The sequence below is a fragment of the Boleophthalmus pectinirostris genome, unplaced genomic scaffold (genome assembly GCF_026225935.1).
Source record: "Boleophthalmus pectinirostris isolate CB_2022bp ecotype Guang Dong unplaced genomic scaffold, ASM2622593v1 HiC_scaffold_3, whole genome shotgun sequence".
Lineage (NCBI taxonomy): Eukaryota > Metazoa > Chordata > Actinopteri > Gobiiformes > Gobiidae > Boleophthalmus > Boleophthalmus pectinirostris.
The window spans coordinates 15,276,678-15,297,494 of NW_026571299.1; the positions used below are offsets into that span (position 1 = coordinate 15,276,678).

The 20,817-nt window shown below is 39.3% G+C and overlaps 2 protein-coding genes and 1 long non-coding RNA gene across 4 annotated transcripts in view; 2 read left to right on the forward strand and 1 right to left on the reverse strand.

Moving 5' to 3' along the window:
* The window catches only part of asic1b (acid-sensing (proton-gated) ion channel 1b), a 264,462-nt gene that overhangs the window by 204,490 nt on the left and 39,155 nt on the right, over positions 1-20,817 (reverse strand). The gene's annotated exons all lie outside the window — the stretch shown is intronic.
* On the forward strand, positions 8,338-9,662 carry LOC129411064 (uncharacterized). Of its 2 annotated transcripts, none has more exons than XR_008633125.1 (6): positions 8,338-8,459; positions 8,587-8,734; positions 8,831-8,953; positions 9,024-9,123; positions 9,224-9,320; positions 9,406-9,662. It is a non-coding gene; the product is annotated as an uncharacterized LOC129411064 (long non-coding RNA). The 2 variants fall into 2 exon arrangements; XR_008633126.1 differs by having other exon boundaries at positions 8,587-8,717.
* On the forward strand, positions 13,155-14,477 carry LOC110155831 (phosphatidylinositol polyphosphate 5-phosphatase type IV-like). Its single transcript, XM_020920002.2, has one exon. The coding sequence runs from the start codon at positions 13,170-13,172 to the stop codon at positions 14,475-14,477; it is 1,308 nt and encodes a 435-aa protein (XP_020775661.2). The 5' UTR covers positions 13,155-13,169.

A 20,817-nucleotide genomic window follows, 5' to 3' on the forward strand; every position in this document is an offset into this window, starting at 1 on the left:
CCAGAATTAAAAGCCCAGATAGAGACATGGTGATTTGATTTAATGGAAGACCCCCTTCGGAGACCACTAATCCGGCCAACGTGGACCGCTCCTGGCTCTGGCTTGCATCAGCTGGCCCCATTAGAATCATATTAGGATCATGTGTGTGGCTCGCCGAGGGCGCTGTGCCGCGGTGTGCCGTGGCGTGCCGCGGCGTGTCGTGCTGTGGTGTGGGTGGGCACGTATCATGTTATTATTGGTGTGTATCGAATGGGATTATTTGGTGATAATAATGTCCATACTCAGCAGGATGTAGCCTGTATGTTTAGTACACACGCGTCTGAAATCGAGCAAGATTTTGGGGAGTAATTATGCCTAAAACTAGAACACTGGTGATTTACAAGTACAAAAATAAACTGTAAATCTCAAACTTGAACAATCTGAGGTGAAACAAATGATAGATCTTGCCCTAACTCAACTCTTAAAGGGACAGTTCAGAATTTTGGACATAGGACCTCGTTTCCTAGTGAGCCAGAGCGTTGGAGACGTGTGGAGACATTTAAAAAAAAAAAATTCATCCAGTCCTTGTATTTGCAGAGGTCGCTGGTGCTAGGCTAGTGCATGTCAATGGCCATAGTTATCCTGCCGCTAAAAACAGTCTTACTCACTCCACAAAACACCCGAAGTAAATAATTATTACGCCAGACTGTCGATGTAAGTGTCTGTGTTTTAGAAGTAAAACCAACCTTGTATTTGAAGGATGTCAGAGCAGCATTGAGTTGTACTTCCTGATAGAAAGCTTGACAGCGGTGGACTGATATATGAGAAAATAGTCCCTCAACATGCAACGATTCATGCGATGCGAGGTTAGTTTTATTTCAAACATTATTCTATCAACACAGACATCTCCGATCTCCCTGGAGGCTGGCTGAGTCTTTGCAATTCTGGCTATTGTTCGATCCATTTGACTGGTAGTCTTCTGTTTTCTTCCACGTCTCTGGTTTGGCTTTCCATTTTAAAGCCTTGGAGATCATTTTAGCTGAGGAGCCTATCATTTTCTGCACTTCTTTATATGTTTTTCAACGTTTTAATTAAAGCACGCTGTTCTTCTGAAAAATGGCTGGCACGACCCATCTTTCTCAAGTTTTCAGAGAGAATTGCATGTACAACACGTTCTTAAATAAGGACCATTTGAATGACACCTGTTTCTTCACATAATAAATTACCTCACTGATTGAACTTCACACTGCTCTTATTTTGAACACACCCATTTCATTTATTTATTCAATTCCACAGACTCAGGAGCATTCATATCATGAATGTGGGGTCTGTTTGTTTCTTTGCATCTACAACACCTACTGGTAAATTATTTGCCATGTAATAATATGATTTATACCAAAAACTGTGATTGATCTGGTTAAGCATGTTGCACTGCTATTATTTTGAACACAACTGTACAAGGCCTGGATGGAATATTTTAAAAAGTGCCTCTACACGTCTCCAACACTCTGGCTCACTAGGAAATGAGGTTTTATGTCCAAAATTCTGGACTGTCCCTTTAAACTTCTTATACCATCACTAGAATAATTTGGATGATATCAGGTGTGGAATTGCCAATCTCTACTAAAGGTAAAAGGTAGCTGTTAACTTAAAAACTACCACTACATGATATCACAAGGTGGAAAGAACATTTTGAGCTGTCGAGACATAAGTAGAGTAATAATAAAGGGTTATTTTATACTTACTTTACTTTATATACTTTATATATAAATATATATTTATATATACTTTATAATAATAAAGACTCAATTATGTGTGAATGAAACAAAACACACCTGTGGGTATGTATGTTGCTATATGCTTAAAGCTCACAAGTGTCCAGTTTGTGTGATATAAGATATTTAAAACCTCTAGAAAAGCAAGTGACAGAACCTCTACCAGAAAAGTTACACAGTTCACCTTTAAATGTCTTAACAATTGTACAACCAACAGGCTCAAAACTGAAAGTGGCAGGATAACTATGGCCATTGACATGCACTAGCCTAGCACCAGTGACCTCTGCAAATACAAGGACTGGATGAAATATTTAAAAAAGTGTCTCCACACGTCTCCAAAACTCTGGCTCACTAAGAAATGAGGTCCTTTGTCCAAAATTCTGAACTTTCCCTTTAACTCTTATAATATCATGAGTCAGAACTTGTGTGTGTGACAGATCAGTTTTCACTCTCATGATAATCCATCTTCAGTGATCTGTTGAGTCCACAAAACTCCTTGTGCAAAGCTAAACATGTTGATTTTCTGTCAAAAAACAGCGCGGATAAAAAATGGAGGGTGTGGAGCTGTGCATTTAGTAAACCATAAAGCACCTTGTTTTATTGTCATAACATTGTGCCTTTGAGCTGCTGTGATTGGTCTAAACTCTACGGAGTCCCCTCTCTTCTGGAGGATTTCAGCTGTGCCACTCCAGATTGATATTAGAGTTAACTTTCTTTGGCACTCTATGAAACTGCCTTTTGCCAGATCCCGCCGAGCCCTGATTGAGTGACAAACTGATGAGTGAACTGTCAGTGCAGAAGCCAAGTTCTGCCATTATAAAGATACTAAGAATACATGAAATGTGAGCAGATCTAAATCATGACTGACGCTCTGATGAATTGTGATAACAAGTTTTTGGCCCATTTCCATTGTGAATGAAACGGGATACTTGAGTCAAAACGTGGTCTGCTGTGTGACATGAGCTACAAATAAGCAGCGGTGATTGGATCATTAAAAACAGTTCTACGTGTACAAGTGTTTGGCTACATTTATTGATGTAGCAATTAGCGCAGAAATGAGCACACACGCTAACAACCACGTCATAAACCTTTCATGTATTTTAAGTTGTCAAAGCCTGATTTCAGAAGCTAAGCAAGGCCGGGCCTGGTTAGTCCTTGGATGGGAGACCACTGGGAAAATCTGATGCCACAGTGGAACACCAGTCCTTAGGCAAGACACTTCACTTCATTAACATTTTTTAAGCATCTTTTTGGTGCTCTTTGGATTTTGTTTTGCATTAACAGGTTTTTCTGCATTTGGGAGTATAAGTGTATAAGTGTTCAAAAGGAAAATTGTTTGCCTATTGCAGGAAAATATTACTTTTATTAATTGATTGATTTACTGACCAATTTACTGATTTATCGAATGGTTGCTTTATTTATTGATTGATTGATTTACAAAACCATTCTAAATAAATCATTGATATTCAAATACTTGCTCAGTTGGTTTATTTGTAACTTTTTGCTAATAAAATATGCAAATATTGTTTAATGGTAATAATAATGGGCTTTAATATAATTGGTAGCCATTTGTTCTTAATTAATTTACCAATAAACATTGTATTAGGTTTGAAACGATTATGTTTGTGGGGATTACCACATTTGTGGGGTTTAATAATACACTACTTGCTTGTTCCCATTGCTTTGTCTGGAATGTTCCATGGCATGACATTAAACATATTTATTATTTACATGTTTCTATTACTCATAAATAGAGTAATTCCTTGTGTGAAAAGGGGTGACTCTCCACAGATCTGAAGTGTAATGTAGTGTAGTTCTGTAACCTGCTTGTGTCCTTCATGATAGATCGGTTTCACGTACACTGTGGAACATTCTACTCAAAGCAAAAATATTTCCATGGTGGAAAAGCGCAGTATGTTTTGTTCCACCTTGTGATGTCATGAGCAGTAGTTTCACATTAAAGTGTGTTATCCAAATTATTATAGTGAAGATGCATGGAGTTTGAAAACACAGTGGAACATTTCCTGCATTTTCCACATTGCCTAGTATGAAAGAGGTGAGTGTGTCAGTGATGTTGGTGGTGAGAGGGGCCGATGGTGCAGATTGGCAGCCTCACTTCTGTCAGTCTGTCCCAGGGCAGCTGTGGCTACAATAGCGGTTTACCAACATCGAGTATGGAGTGGATGAATAAAGCTCTGTAAAGCATCTTTGAGTGTTATAATTATTATTATGAAGTTAACGATTGCTTGACTATTAAAACTTGCTACCCAACTACAATCATTTATTTCTGAACTATACAAACTACATTATTTTATCTTATTTTATTTTGCTTCCTGATTAAAATGAATAGGACAGATTGTTTACATCGGTACGATGTGAAGAACAATTCTAGCACTCGAAGCCGGTAAAGGTCCTGTCTCAAGTAATTAGAATATATAAAAACTTCACTTTGACACAGCAACATTGTTCTAAATCAGAACAGAGCCTTCAGCTTCCTGTGTCTTGTACGATCAACTTCAAGATCAACAGAACAGTACATTTTAATTCAGCGTGAATAGACTCTTTCCTCACCTCTTACTTTTCAACAACACTTCTCAACATGACACCATTTGTTGTTGCAAAGGTAATTCTGATTGTCAGTCCAAAAATCACATTTCAGAATCACCCAAAGCGTGACCACCTCCCTCTAGTGCGAGCAGTACACTGTGGTTTAAGATGCATTCAGGGGCCGTCCGTGTTTACAAGCTCCTTCTCATTTACATTTAAGGCACTGTGCCACTGGCCCCACTCCGAGGCGCCGGTGACTGGGCAGATATGTGCTCAGATTGGTAAACATCTCCAGAGGGTTATAGGATTTTATTTTACAGATAAGGAGACAAAAGTGGAACCAAAAGCAGCCCTTCCTTCAAGATGCTCAATGTTTACAGTAAAAGAAAGATTGAATTAAAACAGTACGAGTGCAGAATATAAAGTGACAAATAAATACTGCCAGTGCCATCGTGTCTGTAGGCAAGACACTTCAACCAGCTTCAAGCCTCTAGTGTCTGATATTATGTCTAATGTGGAAGTCGGCCCCAAATACATCCATATGACAGCCCCAGTGAGCTTAATTTGACTGGAGATGTTTTTACTCAGTCTGAAATGTTATAAAGTATGGCAAAGTTTATGGTGAGCATCTTACAGGACACATCTATGGAGAGGCGACCCTACTCACAGTAAGAGTGCATGTTTTTCAAATTTCTTTTAGCAACAAAAACAGTTATTAGTACAATAAATGCGAAATAGAAAAGTTGAATGTGTGTATGGAAACAAGCAGAAAATATAACCATAGCATACATTATACTGTATTATTATTATCATGTCAGTCTCCAATTCTAATTTTAAAAATGCTTGTTTCTGTACAAATATTTTTCTTTTACATTTTGAACATTAATCATGCTCAAACTCTTCAATGGCACATTTTTATTTGAATTTGGTGGTGATTTTGAGTATCAAGCCCATTACTTACTATCAAAATCAAGCTGGAAATTTTAGTATTGTGACAACTTTACTTCTGCTTCTGCTACTACTACTCATTATTAAAAGTAGGCTATAGTTTTGATAACTATTCTCTTGAAAGTTGTGAACGCACTGCCAGTATTAAACATGATTTTACTATCTATTATATTTCTGTGCAAGTAGTAGAAATGACCAAAGCTAAAACAGTTCTTAAACAACACCTGTTTCCATGTAGATGTTGCAGACTGATGCATAAACAAGTAATTTGACCAAGAGCTGGTAATGACTCTTCTAAATAGCTAATAAATGCCATAAACAATGTGTTGTAACTATAGGAACAAACTGCAGACAGACTGCTGCAGTAGCTCAGTGGTTAGTGGGAGTTTTTGCCTATTCAAAAGGTGATGGTTTGATCCCCGTATGTCCTTGGGCAAGACACCTCAACCTAAACCTTCACTGAGTACAGAGTGAATAAATTATGTAATAAAAAACATATGCAATAATTTTTAATTAGTCTTGTCAACAGAATTTGTCTCTCTATAGTTAATGGTAATTGCTGCTTCCTCCTCCTTCAGAGATGTATAATCAATTAAATGAGTGTTTCTTATTTTAATGTCATGGCCACACTTGTATGAAATGAATTCTGGATGTATCATTTACCAAATAGAGCTTCAAACCTAGAGGATGATTAAATTAGAAAATTACATGCACACAAGTTATATAAGATAAACTATCAGAGACATTTTCTCATATGTTTCCATGGTTATTTACATTGTCAATTCTTCCTGAGGGGATCTAAACTATGATCTATAAACACAAATTGTGTGTAAGATAGACTGTGAAACATATGTTTTATTTTTCCGCTTCTTCAAAAATAGCAGCCCTTTGCTTTTATAACTGCTTTGCACATTCTTGGTATTACCTGACCCTGACAAGGCACGAACATCATTGAGAGAAGGCCAAGGGTTTGCATAACTGTCGACAAAGCAAAAGGGGGCTGAGTTATTTTAATACAAATTATAAAGAAAAGATTTCCTCTTTATATTTTGCACCAAATATTTGATGTCTTCAGTATCTAAAATGTAGAAAATAAACAAAACGAACAAAAAAACAAATGTCCGGACTTTTGACTTGTGGTGCTTCTACACTACACAGTAAATTTCCCAGTGTAAAAAAATCCATAGTAAAAGTTTTTTTACTCTTTAAGAGTATATATTACAAAAATGAGAGTGATACTCCCTCTAGCGTCCTTGTAAAAACACAGTGTAAGTCCTTCAGTGTCATAATTGCACTGAGAAGCTCCGCCCCCTCAAACTCCTCTCAAACGTTTTCGAGTCCGCCATTTTTCCCTCCTCGCTTCACTTCGGCAAGTGGCTGCTAAAAGTCTCAGGTAAGTAGTAGTTTGGCAATTTTAAGTACATTTTAAGTATAAATGTGCCAGAATGGCTGGGCATGGCATAGTTATGCGTCTACTATGTGATATTTAAGACAAATTAAGCGGTTATATCGAGCCCGCGCGAGGTGCGGGTCGGCGGGCGGGCTAGCTAGTGTCGGGGGAGAAAAAACGGACACTCGCAATTTGAAAATGGTTCCAAATGGATAATTTTATTGTAAGGATTAGCATTGAAGAGGTAACTTTCAAGCATCACCGTCAAAAATAAGCATTTATTTTCTGTTCAATTCATTTCAGTAGTGACAATGACCAGGAATTAGACGGAGCCAAACACTGCTACGTTAACTCCCCGTCTCCGTCTATATCATGGTCATAGTCGTCAAATGTCTTCATTTGCTACGTGTTGCGACGAGTAATGATGTGCGTGACCTGAAACTATAACGTGAAATACTGTTTTGCATTGTTTTACTAATAAGTAGTTATAGGATCGAGCACAATTTGATTGAATCTGGACTGATAAAGAAGCGTAGCAGAGGCGGAGCAGGACGTAGTTTGTGACAAACCGGAGTTTTCGTGAGGATGTGCTCCGCTCATAATAAGCGCAATCGAATCGCGCCTGAGCACGGAAAGTCAAGCTCAGTATATGTGTCTAGTGTGAGTGCAAACGATCCATTTCCAGAACGGTTCAGTTTTGACCCGGTTGGGGGAGGTGAGCCAAAGTACGACACGTTATCTTGTTTACGCGCACACGCACGACTTTAGTGCGCGAGCCCGGTCAGGGCTAGGCATGGAGGTGAGCCAACAGGACTCGTATCGGCGTCACTCTTTTTAGATATTTCATCTTCTTGAACGTAATTTCCCGGCTCGAGCGTTAGAACATCAGATCGCCGTATATACGGTCTATGCTCGTCACGTACAGCGCTTTGTAATGACGTCATCGTACCGGTGAAGTGTTTTTATCTGTGCAGGTGCGCGTGCAGGCAACGAAATCCCCCACAGTCGTGCCTGAGGACTGGAGTGCTGGTGTGAGTGTGTCCAAAATAACGGTTGAACTGTATAGATTTATATTGTGTTTTGGCATTAGGGCATGTTCTGTCTTCTTTTTTCCAGGGTAAATGCTGCTAAACGTCCAAAAGTATGTTTGAATTCATGAGCCGAATCTGAGAGCATTTCTGGATGCAGGTAAGAAATATATAGGTTTCAACTTGTATCTGGTAGTTAATGTGAACAAATGTAAATTCCACAAGAAATATGCATAAACTGCTCAAATATCAGAACAGTACTAATCTTTACTTTAGCTGTGGTGCTGGCATTACAGCAACAAATTACACTGAAGAACAAAACAGTATAATTTTATTTTAATTTAGTGTCTAATTGCCATTTCTGATAGCATTAAATATAGCACACTGAGAAATCTGGTTGCAAATGAAACATCGCTTTGAAGTGTCTAAAACTTTCTGTGTGTATGGTAATAGTGCTGCCCTGAATACGTTTTTTGTTCTGACAGCCCAACATGTGGTTTGTTATCTAAAAACAATTGGGAAACCCTGTAATATTAACATGTGCAACAGAAAAATATATGTATTCTAATAATTTTATTGTCCCCAATGCATCACCATTGTTCAGTGGTTGAAACACATTTTATTTACAAATTGTTCATACTTTCTTTTTAGTATTTTTTAAGTTTGGTGTTCCAGCTGTGACAGAAGGTGTGCACGTCTATGACAGTTCTGGAACTGAGCTTGATGACGATGTTTTTGAGGATGTGGTAAAGGATCCTCAAACTGGTGTTCTGACCATCACATATGATACTGGTTCGTATTATATGTATAACATGATTAGACATTGCTTTGTCCACCCTTTAATTGTTTTTCATAACTCACTGATGGTCTGAGAACACAATATGTCTTTAATGTGTGTGTTACTTTTCTTCTTACAAAGGGAATGCTGAGACTGTCGCTTCTCCTGGGCCACGTGCTTCTACATCCAGCAGTTGTGACTGCCAGGACACAATCATCCTTCCTGTTAGTTCTGCTTCAAGGCATCAGTGATTGGGCGACAAGGCTAAGCATGTATGACTTGAGTGAAGGTGTACAACTTGAAAACTGTACATATAGAATAGCATATGCTGTACTTTTTGAAATGCTTGATTGTAATACCAAATTTATCTTTCCTTTTTATGTAGTTGGTGAAAGACATTCTTTCCAAAAAGCCTTAGGGCTAGGTTAATGCAGTACAATCGAACAAAGTCTTTGGCAGTTGACACCTGGAAAAAAATGGGGAACATTCTTGCTGCTGATAAAAATGGGTATGTTTTTATTTATTTATCTGCAGCAATTAATGTACAGGATTGGTAATTTATCTGTCTCATTTTGCAGTATATCTCCACTCAGACAAGTGAAAGAAAAATATAGGGATAATAAAAGGATTGTGAACTTGTTCCCCCATCTCTGGGACCCCTTCTCAGAAAATGGACATGTGAGTTATTTTTCACTATATTACCTTTTTTTCCCCTGATAAACCTTTTATTCTCTAAAATGTATGTATTTATTTATTTATTTTTTTTTGTTACACCCAGGAGCATTATTATGATGGTAGAAGTGACAGGGACTACTTGACCTGGAGGCTTAAATACATTCAAAGATGCAATGCTCAAGAAAGAAGATCAATTGAAGGTAACTTTAAAATACATCAGACAAAATATATTAAATTTGATGTCTGTTTTGTGCTGCAGTTATCTTGATTATTTGTGCATTCCAGTCTTCTCCACTGACTGAATGAGCGGTAAAGAACTTTTGGGAGGACCAACTGCCATATGGGAGTCCCAGTATCTTCCAGAGGCACCAGTGACTGAAGAAGAATATCGAGAGGCCATGTCACTGATGAGACACTCCGCTGATGAAAACACAGTGAAGAAGAAAATGAAGCAAAATTTTGCTCATTGTCAAAGCATGGTCCTGGACCCCCAGTTGTCAAGCAGCATACTGTCACACTTGCCTCGATTCAAAGACATCAAAGGACTGGTAATTATCAATTACAATACATTTTTAAAAAGGCACAGTCAGCTGCAAATTCATGTAGGCCTGAACTATTCTGTTTTCTCAATGCAGATTGAACAAGATTTTATTCTGATGTTTGTTGAGGATGTATCTGGAAAGCTTCTGGAGAAATGGCCAGCAATGTTCAAGGAGAAGATAATCAAGCAGTGCATAAAGCTTCCCTCCACCCCAAAGCTGGATGACCTCCTGTTGGCTGCAGATCCTCAGGAGGATGATGCTGGTGGTGCTGACTTTGGTAAGTTATTAGCTAACTTTTCAAATTCTTTGTTAATATGCAAATGTCACATGAGAATTAAAACTCAATTCAAAACTAACCTCTGTTTTTAAGTAAAGTAATTGTGTGCTTTTGTTTTAAAGCTGGCTTAGTGAATTTGCTTCAATTTTGCTGCTTCTGCTGCATCTTGCTCAAGGCTGTAATAAAATGGAGAAGATGTCAGAATTTCAAGCAGAAAAACATCTTGTGGTCTTCAAGAAGGTGTGCAGAGTTTCTTGATCATATCATTGAAATTGATGTTTGTTTCTAATCATTATTATGATGTCATTAACCGGCGTGCAGAATTGCCTCCATTTTATTTCTGTCTACAGATCACTTTTATGCTATTATTTAAAAACTAATCATCTTGTCTTTGTTTTTCAGTGTGGCACAAGTATTGAAGAGCATCTCGACAATATCACTTGAAGCACTCGCCTTGCATTTGGTACCCAAAGGAACAGGATCAGCCAGTACTTCATTATCCTGGACAAGACTCATCCCCTGTATGTCTAACTTTTCTTTAAGTGTTGAATTGTTCAAGACACTTTTTGTGCACATCATACCACACCATGTTGTACAACATGTACACATTCATTCAGACCACAATTTACAATATTGATGTCAGCAAGGTGAGGGAGATACCTCGTATTGCAGAAATAAGAGCAAGGTTACTTCATTAATGTTCATGTTTCTATGAAGTGCATTGTTTGCTGTGCTGAGTTTGAGTTCAAATATGCTTGTTAGTCATATTAAACAGTTTCATGGGTTTCTTCCAGAGACAACCCTTTGCCTTAGATGTGTTCAGGATTGGATTATGTAGGTTCCTTCTCTGGATTTAGAAAGCACTTAAATGCCAAGCACATTGACCATACTTTACTAGCTACTGAATTGGCTGATGTTGTCTGAGATGTTGGTGTTAAAAGTCCTATATTACGAACACTGACTCTTGTGAGATTTAAGCCATGTTCTAATGCTGTCACCTCCTCATAAATGCCTTTAGTTGTGTTTCATTTCATTCACACATGTTTGAGTAACCCTTTATTCTCTTGGTCTGTCTACATCTCCATTTCTCAAAATGTTCTGTTCCACCTTGTCATATCATGAGGTGGTAGTTTTCAAGTTAACAGCTCCTTTTATCTTTAGTTCAGTAGACAGGAAGTTTCAGAGCTCAAATGGTTCTAGTGAAGGTGTATGGAGTTTAAAAACACAGTGGAGCACTTCATGTATTGCCACATGACATCACAAAGTGGAACAGTATGTTGTGAATGGAACAAAACACAACTCCAGGTATATTTGTAATGAGGACAGAACATAGATCAGAAAATAGTGTAATATGGGTCCTTTAATTGTCAAAGTGAGGCACACACAGAAGCCATTTCTGTGACACTATTTTGACCAACATTTCTATGCTTTTGAGATCCAACGGCATCCAGACAAAGTTATAAAAGTTTTAACAGTGAACAAGTTGTATTACTATAAGCCATTTAATGTTCAATTGAAGTGTGTAACATTGGATTCATCCAAGTATGTTGTACCTTATTTTAATTTTGTATCTTTGGTCAATGTTTTATTTAAATGTTTTAACATTAATTAATTGACATATTTGCAATTTGTGGTTTTATTTAGTAGTGTAAATTTCAATCTGCTACTCGATAAATTAGTGAAATTAACTCTTGCAAGAGTAAATATGATGATTAAATTTGACCCTTACAAAGAGTAATTTTTACTCTATTGTAGTGTTATATGTGTTATTAAAATTACTCTAAGTGTCATTATTAACAACACAACAGAGTAAAAAATGAACACCACTATTAGTACTATTCACTCTGTGTAGAGTAAATAATCTGCCAGAGTAAAGTTCTGAAAACACTACAGAGTGTCATCTTACTCTTTAAGTGTAATTTTGACACTGAAAATTTTTACTCTGAAGCTAGAGTAAATCTTACTCTGTACAGATAAGGACCATATACACTCGGAAATAGAGTAAAATTTTACTCTAAGTGTTAATTTGACACTTGAAAATTTACTGTGTACAAGTCAAAAGTTTGGACACTCATTCAATGCTATTATTTTTACATACATATATATATATGTATATGTTTAATACTTTCTACATTTACATACAGAAGACATCAAATATATGAAGTAAAATGTATGGAATTAACTAGCTAAAACATTAAATAACTCTTGAATAATATACTGTATATTAAAAGTCTTTTATTCAAATCCTCAAATCAGCCACCCTTTGCTTTATCAAAAAATATTTAGCAGTTATTTAATTTTTTTTTCTTTTTTTTTCTTCCATATATCTTGTCTTCTGTATGTATCTAAAATGTAGAAAGTGGTAAAAAAAAAAAAAAATTTAAAAAATTGAACCTTTGACTTCAAGTGTATGTTTCAACAGCACCAGACAAAATTTTGGACACAGTCTTCCATTCAATGTTTTTTATTTATTTATTTATTTTTATTGTATTATTATTTTTAGAAAATTACATTGAAAAGGAGGGTGTGTCCAAACTTTGGACTGGTAGTGCATATACTGTATTTGCTTTTATATAGATCTAAAATGATTAATAGCAAAATACGGACTTGTCAAAGCCCGATGTTGTCAGATCTCAGAAGCTCAGCAGGGCCGGGCCCGGTTGGTGCTTAGGTGAGAGACCGCTGGGAAAATCAGGTGCCACATGACATAAGACTCACAAGAATCCATGATAAACAGCTCGTCGTCATGGTATAATGATTCAAAATAATTCATTCTTTGTTTCCATGGTAACACCTACTTTAAAGCTTCCATTGCTTTGGCATCATAAGCCTCCATGGCTTTGGAGTGTGACATCACAAAGACTTCAAAAAGAAGATTGTAAAGGTGGCTGACAGTCTGTACTTAGTCACTTGAAGTGATTTGCAGATCTTTTCACAGGAAAATGTCTACTCAGGACTGCGAATACAGATTTGGTGTTTTAGCCCCGAGGGTCCCCTTGGAATTATTACACAGGGGTCGGAGAAAATTCCCTGAGGTTGGTAGATGTAACCAACTCAGATCAACTGGAAGCAGTCTATCTGAGTATGAAAAAAGACCCCAAAGCCAGCAGAGTGACCCCACAGAACTCCGAACTCAAGTGTCTAAAGTGCGCCTGTCCCCCGTACAGCCCACTGGGCCACTTCCCAGTCTGGAGAAAAACTTTGTGTCAGTCGCTTTACGGGCAGCTAATATGATTGACAGGGATTGCTTGGATTACATGGGGCAAGCCAAATGCAATGAAAGACTGCACCGGAACCTGAGTGATAGCCGGCTTCTGGAGAATATGGGATTGGACAGTGCCTCAGTCAGCTCAATGAGATCCAACTACAGTGTGCTAAGCCCCATCAAGGCAAAGGACGTGAGGAACAGAAGCTTTTTGGAGGGTAGTGTGCTTGGAAGTGGTGCCCTTCTTGGAGCAGAGGAGTTGGACCGCTACTTTCCTGAAAGACAACTGGGAATCTATATTGCCACATGGAACATGCAGGGAGAAAAGGGGCTGCCAGTCAACTTGGATGATCTCCTTCTTCCAACTGATTCAGAATTTGCACAGGACATTTATGTTATTGGAGTTCAGGAGGGCTGCCCAGATAAGAGGGAATGGGAGACCCGCCTTCAAGAGACTCTGGGGCCCTACTACGTCATGTTGTATACAGCTTCCCATGGTGTTTTATATCTTAGTATCTTTGTTCGAAGAGATCTCATTTGGTTTTGCTCAGAGGTGGAACATGCCACAGTCACAACCAGAATCATCTCTCAAATTAAGACAAAAGGAGCTGTTGGAATCAGTTTTACCTTATTTGGGACTTCCTTCCTGTTTATAACATCACATTTTACATCTGGGTATTCCAAAGTCTATGAGAGAATTCTAGACTACAACAAAATCATTGAAGCTTTAGCTCTCCCAAAAGGTCTTCCAGATACCAACCTATACCGCTCCACACCGTCTGATGTCACCAAAAGATTTGATCAGGTATTTTGGTTCGGAGACTTTAACTTTCGACTCAGTAAAAATAGAGTGGAAATTGAAAACATTATAAATCGAACTACAGACAAAGACATGGGCTCTCTGCTGGAGCATGACCAACTCTGCAAGGAAATAAAGGATGGTTCAATATTCAAAGGTTTTCAAGAGGCCCCAATACACTTTCTACCAACATACAAGTTTGACATAGGCTGCGATATCTACGACACATCTTCCAAACAAAGAACACCATCATACACAGACAGAATCCTCTTCAGGAGCAGACAGTCTCATGACATTCAGGTCATTAAATACACCAGTTGCACCAACATCAAGACCTCAGACCACCGGCCCGTCATCGGAGTCTTCCAGGCCAAACTGAGGCCAGGCAGGGACAATATCCCTCTAGGAGCAGGACTGTTTGACCGTGACCTTTACTTGGGGGGCATCCGGAGAAGACTAACGAAGAAGAAGAAGCTGAAGAGGAAGGAAGTTATGAAAAACCAAAGCAGCAGCTCCATCTGCACCATCTCTTGAATCAATTCTGTTTGAACCAGAGAGGGATCACATTTTGGCCTAGGGAGGACCTAGAATATCAGGAACGGACTTAATATACATGGGTATACAATGGTTTCACATTTATTTAACTCTTAACTACACAACAGCAGGAAATGGTACATGAGCAGACAGCTCCCTCTGTTGGATCTTGGTTGAACTAAAATGCATTGGGAACTTGAGGGCAGGGACCTTGAGAACAGACACTACAGCAGCTTTAAAACTCTCCACTTTGCAAAGGCAAATGGTAGTTTTGTGGTTGCCATGTTCAAATAATAAAGAATCACACTACGTAAACAAACTGTATTTAAAGGCCATATGTTTATTATATTTATTTTATTTACATTTCTTTTCTTTACAATCAACTATAAACAAAAATTGACAAATAAGTTTGTAAATAAGTGTGACAAGTATGTTATGTTATTAATTTATTTATTTATTTACTATAAATAGGCCTAAAAGGAAGTCCTACTGTTTAAATATGGAATAGCTCAGGCATTATTCAATTATTATGAAATTGATTTTTGTGTGTTGCCATCTCTGATCCTCTTGCTCACACAGTGGGCTAGTTGACCCGACACCAGTCTGCCAGTCTACTGTCAGTCCAGCTCTTTACAAAAACTGCAGGAAGTGCATGGTTCTCCTGCACACTACAGACTTTACACGACGGTACAGCTACCGTAATCTAAAGTCTAGTTTTTGTGTCTGGTGAAACAAAGAGGAGGGTGGGATTTAGTGGAAGGTACAAGGCATCCGGGGATGCCTGAACTTCAACGGTAAAATGCACTAGAGCTTGTCATTGGTTATGCGTCTGAGCCGTGTAGTGCTCACTGCGGGTGCCTCTGGTAGTTTTGCAGATTTAAAGGCAAATTCGAGGGAGCTTCAAAATTTTTTTCTTAGCTTTTTCCTTACCTAAAATAATTACATTTGTACGAGCGGGAGTGGAGTTTATGACAATGTTTTTACGATCTAATTCTCTAACTTGACATGCTATGTTTGATTCTTTTTTCCAAATAGCTTTTTCAGACAATTTACCCTGTGGCCTGCTTGAGGTTGTTTGGGCAAAACGTTTCTGTGTTTGTGCAAGTTTTACATTGTCATTTTCAATTTCTGTAAAGTACAGATGGCGTCTTTCATGATCTTTCAGTCGCCTAGTCTCAAGAGAACTGGCTCTTGGAACAACCTCGTTCTTGCATCTCCCTGTGTATAGAAATAGTCTGTTGTCTTGAGTGTCGTGTCTGTGTTTCTGGGCAAGAAGAGGGAACACAAGGCGATTGTCAGCTACTGCTTGCTGGATCTCCTGCTCCACATATTCCTCATATGGATCATTTTCCGCAGATCGTCTGAGAGCTTCATTCTTTTCAGCCTCCAGCTTCCTGCTCTTAGCCAACAAAGTTCTATGTTGGAGCAGTTGTGCTTTGGCCTCCTCTCTATACTTGAGTCTCCTCTCCATAGCTTTCTGTCTCTCTTCTTCCAATAGAGCCAGTTCTGCTTCATTCTGCTTTTTGAGGAGTTGGACAATGTTCTCCTGCTGCGCCTTCTTACGCTCCACTTCAAGGACGGCTTTGTGGCGGAGAGATTCTTTGTTATAGTCAATAACTGCTTTTGGTCCTGTATCTTCTTTTCTCTCTCCAGCTGGTACCTGATGACTGCTTCGTGTTGTGGCAGGCTTCCCCCCGTGTACTCGCACACACGCAATCTTTCGGCCCTCTCTTGCTCTTGCTGTTTTTTGAACTGGAACAGGGCCGATCTTCTGTTTCTCTGAAGGAGGAGGAGGTGTGGGTTGAAACATGAGTGCAGCGCGCATGCCTTCCCCTCTACCAACCTCAGGGAATTTTCTCCGACCCTTGTCTAATAATTCCAAGGGGTGCTGTTCTTTGAACTGGAGCAGGGCCGTGTTATCTTGGTCCACTTCGGTGGCCAAAACAGCACTTGGAAACTCACTGAATCTACCCTGGGCCCTCAGAATCTTCATTCGGGTGTTTTCAGCGATCTTCTGTTTCTCTGAAGGAGGAGGAGGTGTGGGTTGAAACATGAGTGCAGCGCGCATGCCTTCCCCTCTACCAACCTCAGGGAATTTTCTCCGACCCTTGTCTAATAATTCCAAGGGGTGCTGTGTTTTGAACTGGAGCAGGGCCGTGTTATCTTGGTCCACTTTGGTGGCCAAAACAGCACTTGGAAACTCACTGAATCTACCCTGGGCCCTCAGAGTCTTCATTCGGGTGTTTTCAGCGATCTTCTGTTTCTCTGAAGGAGGAGGAGGTGTGGGTTGAAACATGAGTGCAGCGCGCATGCCTTCCCCTCTACCAACCTCAGGGAATTTTCTCCGACCCTTGTCTAATAATTCCAAGGGGTGCTGTGTTTTGAACTGGAGCAGGGCCGTGTTATCTTGGTCCACTTTGGTGGCCAAAACAGCACTTGGAAACTCACTGAATCTACCCTGGGCCCTCAGAGTCTTCATTCGGGTGTTTTCAGCGATCTTCTGTTTCTCTGAAGGAGGAGGAGGTGTGGGTTGAAACATGAGTGCAGCGCGCATGCCTTCCCCTCTACCAACCTCAGGGAATTTTCTCCGACCCTTGTCTAATAATTCCAAGGGGTGCTGTTCTTTGAACTGGAGCAGGGCCGTGTTATCTTGGTCCACTTCGGTGGCCAAAACAGCACTTGGAAACTCACTGAATCTACCCTGGGCCCTCAGAATCTTCATTCGGGTGTTTTCAGCGATCTGTTTCTCTGAAGGAGGAGGAGGTGTGGGTTGAAAAAAGAGTGCAGCGCACATGCCTTCCCCTCTATCAGCCTCAGGGAATTTTCTCCGACCCTTGTTTAATAATTCCAAGGGGACCCTCGGGGCTAAAACACCAACTCTGTATTTGCAGTCCTTGGTAGACATTTTCCTGTGAAAAGATCTGCAAATCACTTTAAGTGACTAAGTACAGACTGTCAGCCACCTTCACAATCTTCTGACTTTTTGAAGTCTTTGTGATGTCACACTCCAAAGCCATGGAGCCTTATGATGCCAAAGCAATGGAAGCTTTAAAGTAGGTGTTACCATGGAAACACAGAATGAATTATTTTGAATTATTATACCATGACGACGAGCTGTTTATCATGGATTCTTGCGAGTCATGTCATGTGGCACCTGATTTTCCCAGCGGTCTCTCACCTAAGCACCAACCAGGCCTGGCCCTGCTGAGGTGAGAGACCGCTGGGAAAATCAGGTGCCACATGACATAAGACTCACAAGAATCCATGATATACAGCTCGTGGTCATGGTATAATAATTCAAAAGGCCATATATTTATTTTATTTACATTTCTTTTGCATTGTTTACGGACTAATAATTAAATAGTAGCAAACAGTATGGATATCAGCACCTTTGACTTAAAATGTGTATACTCAGTGTTTAAGGCTTAGACAGCTTTGTTCATTGTAATGCCATATATATATATGTCATTACAATGAACATATATATATATTATATATATATATTAGAGCCCGGCCGATATATCGGCTGGCCGATATTATCGGCCAATATGGGCACTTGGAGACTTGCTGATATGGGCTGATATTTCACGTGGGCATGTTATATCTCGTTATAAAGCTTAGACATTATGTTCATTTAATTAATCCAATTTACAGACAGATAAATGTCCTAATATGTGGCTCCGCATCAGTATTTATCTACTTTGTAATTTGTCTGTGTGTGTCCGTACTGTCCCTGAACACACCACCAGAGTGACGTCACTTCAATCGCGTGTGTTTTACACCCGCAGCCGTGCGCAACACTGAGATTATTTTCTTTTTCGAACAATCGGTTTGAGTCTGGATTAAAAGGACATTTATTAGTGCAGACTTGTGATGTGAGGAGGAGCCTGTGTGAGCGGTGAGTGTTGGAAATACATCGACTTTGAAGCTAGTTTAGGTTTTGTTAGCAATTAGCTGCTGTAGCTCCCGCACATAAACAGGCTGTTTTCTATTGGTCTATTGTAAAGTGACTACATTGGCCGTATATTTGTTACTGGACCTGCATTGATATGTAAATGAGCTGTGAATAGACGTGTGAATGATCCACATTTATGCATATAATTAATTACCGCGGTGCGCACGTTTTTACGGCTAAAGGCTAATAGCGATAGTTTACTAGCTAGGAGTTATGGGTCGGTCGCGATCGAAGCGGCTCTTAGATCCGGCTCTTTGAAGCGAACAATGGGAGCATGTTTCTTATTGGGAGCCGTGTTTTCTCTTTTTCTCACTTTTTCTCTTCATGCCGCATGTAGACCCGTAGTAGTTTGACAGCAGCAGCGGCTGAAAACGAAACTTTCAGAAATCTGCGTGTGCATAGGATAAAAAAAGTGCATATTTGGCTGCAGTTCAGCATAAAATGAATAAACCAGGACTAATCTTGGGCTCGAGTGCAGGAGAAAGATAGAAACCGAGTCCTGCATTCAGTCCTGGTTCAGTTCTGGTTTAGTCCTGCTTGCAACAAAACAATCTCAAGAGTCGCTTGGGAGCCGAAAGAGCCAGCTGCTTTAGTGAGCTGAGCCGGTTCTCCAAAAAAAACTGGAATACCCATCACTAGCAGTGACAGTAACAGTAGCTAGAATGTGATGCAAAAATGCCATTAGGCCAATCTACTGTATGTAAATATGATGTAAAGAGTCAAAATAACAATAAATGTTGCCTAAATAAACCCAATTTAGAATTCACTAGAGCCAAACCTGTTTTTTAATCAATTCAAGATTTACAGTGAATTTTTACATCACTAAATATATCGGCGATTATATCGGCTATTGGCAGCCCCAACTCCCATTATATCAGTTTCATATCGGCCACAACAAAATCCATATCGGTCGGGCTCTAATATATATATATATATATATATATAATATACCAGAAGCTTTTTTGAGCGAAAACATTTCGCAGCTTATCCAAGCTGCTTCTTCACTTCTGGTCAGATGCTGGTGGATACTGCCTTATATTTGCCTGAAGGGAGGCGCTAACTACACAGAAACTACTTTGAAAGTAACACACCTAGTTGTTTACAGTTTCTGTTAGTAAGTGCATTACATTAGACAAAGCTAACAAATAGAGCTTTGTCTACTGTAATGCACTTATTAACAGAAATGCACATTTGATATGCACGTTTTTTGCATATCCAAGTAGCACTCCTGCCCCCAAAGCTTTGCAAAGATCCACTGCTTAATTTGTAAAAACATTACTTTTTTACTTAATCAATGCAACTGTGACTACTATTTAATCATTATTTAATAATGCCTATACTATTTAATAGAGCCTGACCGATATATCGGTTGGCCGATATTATCGGCTGATATGGGCAACTTTAGGCATATCGGCTATCGGCCGATATTTCACGTGGGCACGTTATACCTCGTTATAAAGCTTAGACTCTCTACATTCTGTTCATTTAATCCAATTTACAGACAGATAAATGTCCTAATATGTGGCTCCACATCAGTATTTATTAGTTAATTAAAATATAATTTTTCGTCACGTCATCCGCCCGACCCGTGGATTAACCTCGGATTCCGCGGTTGTAACCGCAATCCGCGCATCTCTACCCTGAACACACCACAGAGTCGCGTCACTCACGTGTGTTTGTTTACATCCGCGGACACAGATCTAAACACTGAGATTATTTTCTTTTTACGGACAATCGGTTTGAGTCTGGATTAAAAGGACATTTATTAGTGCAGATTTGTGATGTGAGAAGGAGCCTGTATGAGCGGTGAGTGTTGGAAATATGTCGACTCTGAAGCTAGTTTTTGTCATTTGTTATGGGTTAGCTGCTGTAGCTCCCGCACATAAACAGACTGTTTTCTATTGGTCTGTTCTAAAGTGACTATATTGGCCGTATATTTGCTACTGGACCTGCACTGATATGTAAATGAGCTGTGAACAGACGTGTGAATTATGACATTTGCGCATATAATTAATTACCACGGCGCGCACTTATATTTATGGCTAAAGGCTAATAGCGCTAGTTTCTTTACTAGTTATGGGTCCGTCACGAACGAAATGACTCTTAGAACCGGCTCTTTAAAGGGAACGACGGGAGCCTGATCCTTATTGGGAGCCGTGTTTTCTCTTTCTCTCACTTTTTTTCTCTTCACGCCGCGTGCAGATTCGTGGTTTGACAGCGGCAGCGGCTAAAAACGAAACTTTGAGAAATTTGCGTGTACGTAGGATTAAAAAAAATAAAAATAAACAAGCATATTTGACTGTAGTTTAGCATAAAATAAATAAGTCCCGGTTTAGTCCTTTTTCAGTCCTGGTTTAGACCTGGTTCAGTCCTGATTCAGTCCTG

Bases quoted from the DNA above. Each gene is read 5' to 3' on its own strand.
- LOC110155831 (XM_020920002.2), top strand. From the start codon at position 13,170: ATGATTGACAGGGATTGCTTGGATTACATGGGGCAAGCCAAATGCAAT.